A 9,228-nucleotide genomic window follows, 5' to 3' on the forward strand; every position below is an offset into this window, starting at 1 on the left:
AATATATTCTGTGCCCTTGCTACCCTCAGTGCTTCGTCCAAGTGGTGTTCAACATGGAGGAGCACTGATTCATCAGCAGTGGGCAGTTGGCGGTACATGGTAAGAAGCAGGAGGTTTCCTTGCCCACGTTTAAGAGACTTCAAGGGGTCCTGAGTCGATGTTGAGGACTCCCAGGTTAAGTCCCTCCTGACTGCGTACCACTGTTCCATCACCTCAGCTGGGTCTGTCCTGCCGGTGGGACAGGACATACTCAGGGATGGTGATGGTGGTGTCTGGGGCATGATCTGTGAGGTATGATTCCGCGAGGATAACTATGTCAGGCTGTTGCTTGACTAGTCTGTGAGACATCTCTCCCAATTTTGGCACAAGCCCCCAGATGTTAGCCAGGAGGACTTTGCAGGGTTGACAGGGCTGGGTTTGTTGTTGTTGTTTCCGGTGCCTAGGTCGATGCCAGGTGGTCCATCAGGTTTTATTCCTTTTTATTGACTGGTTTGACACAACTGAGTGACTTGTTAGGTCAACCACATTACTGTGGCTCTGGAGTCACATGTAGGCAAGGCCAGGTTAAATTGGCAGATTTCCTTCCCTAATGGGAATTAGTAAACTAGATGAGTTTTTACAGCAATCATTGTCATTAAACTTTTAAATTCCACCATCTGCTGTGGTGGGATTTGAACCCTGGTGCCCAGGGCAATAAGCTGTATCTCTGGATGACTAGTCTAGTGACAATACCACTAAGCCCCATATTCTGCAGATAATTTGTATCTCACAAAGATCCAGTTTTGGATAGATTCTAAACTCCAATTTTTTTCCAGAAACAGACACAGGTCCCAGTTAAAATTTCATTCACCAGTAAAGACTGCAGTAAAATGACACCAATGCTAGTGACAGAAAAATGTTCTTCTTGTATTTTTATACAAAAGTTTTTGTTCAAATTGGAGCTGGAACTATGTTTGATTCAATAACTGTAAACATTTGCTTTGCCATCTATGTAGCAAATAAATCAAAATTTCAGCAGTGAACCAAATTTAGTTTGTGAATCAGCCTGAAACAAAGAAATATTGCAATATGTTTACAATGGAAGAATGAGTTCATTTAATTGATTGAATTACTGCTCAAAGCAAACACCTTTCAAACCATTTTAATAGATATAACAATGGATGATTATTCCAAGCTGGATACTTATGGTATGCCAACACCTCAATCCAGGCGAAACATAGATTGGTGATGAGGTAATGTGTAATTAACATATCAGTTCATTGTGAACAATATTTCCATGCAACATGGAACAGAATAATTTGAGTTGTGTCAAAACTAATGCCCATGTCCCATTTGAAACAATAAAAGGTAATGTAACTAAAACTGTCTGACTCATTTAGTTTTTCCACAAGTTTAGAAATATATTTCAATTTCCTCCCGCATCTAATTATCTAGTTATTTGAAAATTATTTTCCAAATATTATAGAAATCAGAAAACAAATTGAATGCAGTCACAATACAACTTATAACAGTGTTGTAAAAACTACATGCATTATTTCCTGTGGAAAAAAAGCCTCAAACAAGGTACAAAGCTTGTTTGCATTGCACTTTTTAATTGATTTCTTTGTCTCTGCTTAAAATTCTAATAAGCAACAGGCTTGAGAGATGGGAAAATTCTTAACAAAAACAGAGAGGAAATGCTAGAACAATCTGTCAGGAAGATGACATCAGCGATTTAGCACACTGCCTAAAGCTCTCTTCATTGCAGCATTCATACTTCAGGTGATCTGGATGTGGAATCGAGTCCATCCAATCAGGGTCTCTTACTCATTTGCGCAGTCTGGCAGCTGAAAAATTAAATTAAATTTTCAATTGCAAATCTTACACCACTTTTAATGATCTCCAAAATGTCTTTGTTAAATATGTTATTAAATATTATACACCTGACAATAATATATAAGATGAGCAACATTATCAATGTCCATGGAATTTATAGGGTTAGAAGGAAAGTGCCTCCCTTCTAGTAAAAGGCACATTACAACAATGATGCAAGTTAGAACCTCATTGCTAAGTATTGTCAATACTGTAATAATTCATGTATGAAACTGGTATGAGCAGGACTATTGCCAGTGTGAAGACAAAAGCTTCGGCGGAGGGGAGGAGGAGACGAGGGGAGATAAGTCAGAAGTAAAATCTATATTTTGCCATTTGTTTTGTATTCATGTGAGCAGAAAAATCTATGCAGACACTTTAGTGAAGCACTGAGGGAGCGTTGCATTGCCCGAGGTGCCACATTTCAGATGAGATGTTAATCCAAGATGCATCTGCCTGCTTGTAAAGGTATAAAAGATCCCATGACAGTATTTTGAAGAAGAACAGGGGAGTTATCCCCAGTGTCCTGGCCAATATTTATCCCTCATGTTATGATCCCCGTGGGGGAACTGTAAACCAAAATAACCAAATTTACTAAATGACCCACAAATAAAGAAATTATCAACAAGATTTCACTTTTTGTAACTTTTACATTAACACGAATCAGAACCAACACAAATTAAATGTGAATTAGTGGGCAAATGATATTTCTAATAAAAAAATAAATTTCACTTTAAATAGTTAATACAACAAAGGAACATTCCAGTATATTTACAAGTAATAAAATGGGGGAATGAGTTTACTTAATTAATTATGCAACCATACACAGATGCATCACTCCCTGCACAAATGTGGCACAATGTAGTTACACAGTTCCACAATATGCTGTTCTTCATTCACACAGGGTAGATGAAGAGTCCTATCCAACAACAGTTTGCACCTTTGAGTTTCACGGGTACAATTATCATCAGCAAGGCACACTTCAGTGAACCTTCTCTCCCTCAGGTCACAAGAGTCCTAATGGTGTAGCTCTCCAGAGTTCCTTTTCAACTAATAGCACCCCGGTTCACAGTTTGGCCTCTTCTGGGAAAACACCCAGTTCTGCAGCGTCTCTGAGGTATTCACACATCTTTCCAGTTTTTGGACATTTCCAGCCAGCTCCCACAGTACATCTAAAAGCTCCTGTCTCCTTTTCTTCCAAACAGAAAAATTGACCCCCTCCTGAAGATGATTTGCTTCTTCTCCTCACAAGAATTCAATGTGTTCTTCTTTCAGTCTCTGTCTGCTTTCTCTTTGTGTCTCTCTCTGTGCGCTGATCACCTTCACCCTCCAGCTCCTCTGCTTGTAGCCACCCTTTGTGTCTGCAGTTCTCTTATGGCCAGAATTTTTCCCTTGTCGGGCTGGCTCGGAGGGAGCGGGTGGGGGCGGTCGGTAAGCCCATGATCGGCTCCGCACCGCGATTTCACATGGGCGGGCCAATTAAGGCCTGCCCTGTGAGGATCATGATCGACAGTGCTGAGCACTACCTGTGCGGGCGGGGGAGGAGGAAGAGTCAGGCCTTGCGCACAGTTCACGAATGTGTGCAAAAGAGTGCTTCAATCTCCGTGAGGCAGCTCCGTGCCTCAGGGAGATTGAAGCGCTTTTTAAAAAATTAATAAATACAATTAAAATTTAATGAAAAATGTCCCCTCATGTGACTGTGTCACATGAGATGGGGCATTTTTTTAAATTCAAAATAAAGTTTTTATTTAATTTGTATTAGCTTTAGGAAACCTCATTCCGCTTGTGGATGAGGTTTCCTATAAAATGTAAAGGCCGCTTGGTCTTTTCACCTGCCTGCCAACCGTTAGGTTGGATGGGCAGCATAAAGTTCAAGTTAATTAGCTTGTTAATGGACTTAATAGGCCTTTCAATTATGGGTGTGTGCGCAGCCGACTCCAGCACGCGCCTGCCGAACAAGATAACATTGGGACGCATGCCCGACGTCATCACACATCAACATGTCAGGCGCCCGCCCGCACACCAAAGGTAAAATTCTGGCCTATGTGTCTGCCAACCACATGGCTCCTTTGTATCTTCCTTCCTGTTGGTATTGCTTCGACATCAAGGGTCACCAAGTCACATGGACCAGTATCTTTTATTATCCAAGAAAATTACAATTGAACCTTTACAATTGATGCAAACTCTTAAACGTCTTTCTCTAACAATCTTAATAACAATCACAGATTCCACAGGCCTTTAAAAAAATACAAAGCTTTCTTACTGTACTGTTTCTGGGTCAAAATCATCACACTCAAGCAACATCACAAAAAGCAGATTCTTTGGCCAATGTCACATTTCTCTTTGTGGGAGTTTGCTGAGTGTAAATTAGTTACTTCATTTCCTATATTTCAACAGTGGCTACACTTCAAAAAGTACTTCAATGGCTGTGAAGCTCTTGGATGTGCAGCAGTCATGAAAAGCACGATGTAAATGAAAGTTTTTCTTTCTTTTTCATCCAAATCCTAAGAAACACCAACCTTTCTTGGCTTTAATGATGATCTTCACCCATTGGGCTGTAGGATTCACGCATAATTTCTTGCCATTTTTCAGGGTGACACTGTGAAGAGAAAGCAAACCTTTAAAATCTAACCCACAGAAATTGCAAGCCCCCCACTGAAAGTTGAGAATTGAGCAAAAAATTATAAGAAAACTCTTAGATTATGCCTCATAAGCACCAATTAATCCAAAGTGACTGTAACAAAGAGCACAATTTAGTTAAATAGACATAATAAAAAGCAAAAGAAGGTGTCAGTTCTTTGGTACAAGGGAAGGCTCTGATACATTTACTCACATTATCTCTGTTGTCACGCAGTGAGATCCTCTGGGAATATATTTCATACTTTGCATAGTCCTTGGGTCAATAGGCCTGGAGGTAGTCCAGATACATTTACAGCGTCCCTGGATTCCTGGGATCGGAACGCCTGTGAGTAGGTATTTTAAGTTATATTCAATTATCAGTTGAAGTGGGGGAACCTCATGCTTTATGCTTACATTGAGATATTCATATTTCTTCTGTATATAACCTATTGTGATAGAGTATATCTATCCTAATACTCAAAAATTACAAACACTCATTTGCAGAGAGCATCCCTCCTCAAGCATTAATTAGCAGCATGCCTACAGAGAGATGCACCTACATGGTATTAAAATACAACAACCCGGATGTTGCAGCAAAAATAATAGAGAGGCTGTCAGCGCTCACCATTATTAAAGAGTAAACTTCTGAAAACCAAACAAGAGCAGTTAAACATAAAGTCAGGAGGTTGCTGTCAAGTTGACCTGCTCCTCACAAGCTATGCTGTAACTCCTCCCGTCTTTCCTCATCTAAATCTACCATCGTAACCATCTATTCCCTTCTCTCTCATTTGCTTGTTTAGCTTCCCTTTAAATGCATCTAGGCTATTCACCTCAACCAGTCACTGTGGTAACAAGTTCCACATTCTTATCACCCTTTGAGTGAAGATGTTCCTTCTGAACTCCCTTTTGGATTTCTTGGTGACTAACTTATGTGGATGGCCTTTAGTTGAGCTCATTCCCCACAAGAGGAAACATTCTCTTTAATCCGCTCTATCAAAACTTTTCATAATTTTAAAGGCCTCTATTCGGTCACCCCTTGGTTTTTTATTCAGAAGAGAAAGGAGGCTCGGCCTGTCACTCTTTTCTGGTATGTAAACCCACACATTTCTGGTATCTTGCACCCTCTTCAGTTCCCCTATATACTTTTTATAACATTGCAATCAGAATTGCACTCTAAGGACCAAATTTTCCGCCCCTGTTGGCGTTGTGCATGTTTGGCGGTGTAAGCGCACAATATGACGAGAAGACCAAAAGTCAGTTTTACGCCATCATGAAGTCGGTTTGCGATCCTCTGCTCCACCCGTCCACGGCAGTCTGCATTTCCCGCCACCCCACATCGGGAACCTAATTTCAATACTTTAACATCTCATTATAAGCCCTGATGGCCGGAATCATCCCCTCATGCTCGAAAGCCGCAATTAATCTCCAGGATGCTGCTGTGTGTGACCCTTGAGAAAAATTAAAGGGACATTAAAAAAATTGGGTTTTTTGACTTTTTCTTTGAAGATTTCTCATTGCCGGATATAAAAATATTGAAAATTGGTGCGGGAAAAGGATGTTTGGCTGATAGTCAAGCATCATCTAATTGAGCAATGGGTCTTTTTGCTTTCCAATTGGTGTAGGAAAGCAGCACATCACAACAATAGATGTGTTGGCCGATGAATGGCAATCAGAGTCAGATCACCATTCCGCTCCTATTTTCTTACCCAAAATATTTTTCCATCCCATCTCACCTGACCTTCCAACTCAGGCTGGGTGAGATCTGGGCAGTGCAGCACATCCCCAGGGCCCAGCGTCAAGGGCAGCTTTGTCGAATGCAAGGAGGCTGCACCCCCTTTTTTACAGAGCTAGTTGCCATAAACCAGGTAAGTTAAAGGTCCAGCCAAGTTTAAAGTTCCTAGACAGGCCAGGAAGTAGGTAAGTGTATAAGGTATGTGGGTAGGATTTGTGAGTGAGGCAGGGATTTTGTGGTTGGGGGGGGGTGGTCAGGTTGGGTTGTGCCTTGTAGGGGGGGGGGTTTGGGCCTCAGGGAAGGGAGTCGGGTCAGGCCTCGGGTGGGTGGGGGGTGGGGGGGTGGGGGGGTGGTGGTGTTGGGTCAGGTTGGATCTCTGAGTGGGGGTTCAGGTTAGACCTCAGGGGGGTGGTGAGTCAAGCCTTGGGGGAGCTGGGTCAGGTCTTGGTGGGGAAGCCGAGTTTGGCCAAAGCTCAGGGAGGTTGGGTCAGGTCTCAGGGGGAGTTTGGGCCAGGCCTCGGGGTGGTGGGTTGGGTCCGTTGGGCCTTGGGGGATGGGACAGATCGAGCCACGGTGGGGGTTGGGTCAAGTCTTGGGGGTGGGGAGGTGGTGAAAGTTGGGAGTCGGGCCTTGGGGGCAGATCCATGGGGGGAATCCTGTGGGTGTATCCCTTTGTGGGGGGTGGTAGTCAGGGGGTTGGGAGGAATCCCATGGGGTTCAGGGTTGTGGGGAGAGCCCTGTTGGGAGGTTGGTGTGGGTCTGTACAATAGTTACCCAGAAGTTAGAGGTGATTTTAGCCCTTCTAACTTATTCTGGGTAGCTATTGATGTAACACAGTCAGAACCATCAGAAGTTTCCGATATAAGTCGCATTTTTGGATGGTTCCCAGTGCAGGGCAATTACCCATCAGATTGCACTTTCCAGACAATTGAGTGCAAACTTTTCCTGGGAATTAGCCCTGCCACTCCCCACCCACCCCCCCCCAACTTCCCGAGGTTGCACTGTCCTGGAGCTCAGAAGTTACAGCCCAATGTGTTTATAAGTTTGGGGTCTCATTCTTACATATTTTAATTGTTGTTGTAGATTTAAAAGTTTTTCTTTCTTTTGTTTATCTCTCTCCCTCAACCTTAACTTAGTCATCTTTTATCTTCACTTGGAGAGAACATCTTTTCAGAAAGCGCTGAAGAGTCGGGTCGAACAAATGCATTACTATTGGAACAACAATGAATCAGACATCCAATAAAATTAAACAGGTGGCACATTAAATAATGCCACAGCATCACTGCATGGTTCTCGAAATGGCAAGCTAGTGTGTACATAGACAAAAGGCACAAAAAATTTACGCTATCTGTGAACTGTTTTTGAAATTGATAAATTATTTTATTCAGCTGATAACCAACCAAATTCATTTCAAGCAGTGAATTTTACTAGTGATTGCTGCTAAGTTTTAGAACTAATCACAGATTTACTATTAGTTTGCTCAACCAATAGCAGAGAGGTACATTTGAATTCCAAATACTCTTCTGATTTGCCCAGAGTTATTGAAGATTTGTGAACTGTCAACAATGTCCTGCAGAATATCGAGAATAGACAAGGCAATGTGCTACGCGCTAATTTTAAAAGTTTGCTGTTTTCTTCTGCACTAACGGCAACTGGATTGCTCAGGAGTAGCACTGCTGTCCCCATATGTACTGAGCTGTGTGGGTTTTTCTGAGTGGTAGCACCATCTCAAAGCTTTTTGGATCACTACGATCATCATTGCTGCGGATAATTTCCCTGGACCTGGCAAATTTTGGCTTTGGATCGGAGCAAACAAGGGTCTTTCTAATGGCAACCATCGCCAATAACGCAAATTCATCAAAATCCCAGGCTATTAAATATTAATTGTCCCAAGTTTGGTAGAATGCTTTTTTAAACTATGCCTGATATGCTGGGAGCAGCTAGAGATTAGCCTAGAGATAACATAATTGCATAATTTACACGATTTTGCAAAGACAAATTTCAGACCCAGAAATTCCTGTAGGCAGCATCAGTGAGTGGGTTAACTCGCCCATGCAGCATTCCTCTACCCGCTGCCAGGCACACATGAAATGTACACAGATGAACACTTCCTTAAAAAGCAGCTGCGGGGAGGCTGCTGTAAAGGCGTTAAGCACTTTTTCATATATCAACAACAATCATTTCCAAGTTATGGAGTTTCAGATTAAAGGGAGCTTAAAATGATTCTTTGTGCTGTCATTACATTTCAAAAGTTATTATTATATACAGATTTTAGTCATAAAATGAAATTTGTTCAAGCTTCTTTTCCCCCTATAACTGAGGAGCACACTCCGATACATATACTAGGGTGGAATAAACAAGTTACTAACTCAAATTCAAGACTCTTTTCCACTCTAAAACACGTCCACAAATGTCAACATACCCTGTGCAGTAACGGCACACAGAAGCAGGATGAGGATGATCAGAGTGGCTGCTCTGTTCATCTTTAACTCTGGGATGCTGAGGAGATTTTTGCTGAAGGATCCTTTGTTTACCGTCTCTCTCCCTCTCTGCTGAGTGAAGTCCTACTGAAGAGTGGTCCACTGAGCTCCTGCTTATTAAGCTTGTCCACTTTCATTTTGCACAACCTGCAGAGGTGAGCATTGCTAAACATGGGGAACCCCATGAGGAAATTCCCTTCAGAATTAAACACTGTTTAACATTGATGTCATTAAAATGAAGGGAAGATATTATCAACATCATTCCATGACTCAGGCTTAACCAGATGACCTTTAACTCTTCAACAGTTCTAATGAAATGTCATCAGCCTGAGAGGTTAACTTTGTTTCTCTCTCCACAGATGCTGCTTGCCTTGCTGAGTGCTTTCAGCATCATCTGTTTTATTTCATGTTTTCAGAATCCACAGCATTTTGCTTTTGTTCCTTAACCCTTGCCGTAAACTTTTGCATGGTTTACAGCAGCAACAGGTTACAATCGATTGTGATAAGTGTAATATTTTAGGTGTAGCTTTTGAGGCATCTGAGGCA

General features: G+C 42.0%; 1 protein-coding gene across 1 annotated transcript; it reads right to left on the reverse strand.

Annotated features, from left to right (window-relative positions):
* Positions 1-1,165: 1,165 nt before the first annotated feature.
* Positions 1,166-8,906, reverse strand: LOC144685120 (interleukin-8-like). Its single transcript, XM_078549624.1, has 4 exons — positions 8,625-8,906; positions 4,685-4,814; positions 4,371-4,450; positions 1,166-1,826 (listed from the first exon to the last, which is right to left on the reverse strand). The coding sequence occupies exons 1-4, from the start codon at positions 8,683-8,685 to the stop codon at positions 1,807-1,809; spliced, it is 291 nt and encodes a 96-aa protein (XP_078405750.1). The 5' UTR covers positions 8,686-8,906; the 3' UTR covers positions 1,166-1,806.
* Between the last annotated feature and the right edge of the window lie 322 nt (positions 8,907-9,228).

The sequence above is a fragment of the Cetorhinus maximus genome, chromosome 1 (genome assembly GCF_964194155.1).
Source record: "Cetorhinus maximus chromosome 1, sCetMax3.hap1.1, whole genome shotgun sequence".
Classification (NCBI taxonomy): Eukaryota; Metazoa; Chordata; class Chondrichthyes; order Lamniformes; family Cetorhinidae; genus Cetorhinus; species Cetorhinus maximus.

What these genes read in the sequence shown, in the direction of transcription:
- LOC144685120 (XM_078549624.1), bottom strand. Translation starts at nt 8,685, where the DNA reads ATGAACAGAGCAGCCACTCTGATCATCCTCATCCTGCTTCTGTGTGCC. An exon ending in GTGTGCCGTTACTGCACAGG is followed by an intron (nt 4,815 to 8,624) that starts GTATGTTGACAT and finishes ACCTACTCACAG; the next exon opens with GCGTTCCGATCCCAGGAATC. An exon ending in CATCATTAAAGCCAAGAAAG is followed by an intron (nt 1,827 to 4,370) that starts GTTGGTGTTTCT and finishes TTAATTTTTCAG; the next exon opens with CTGCCAGACTGCGCAAATGA.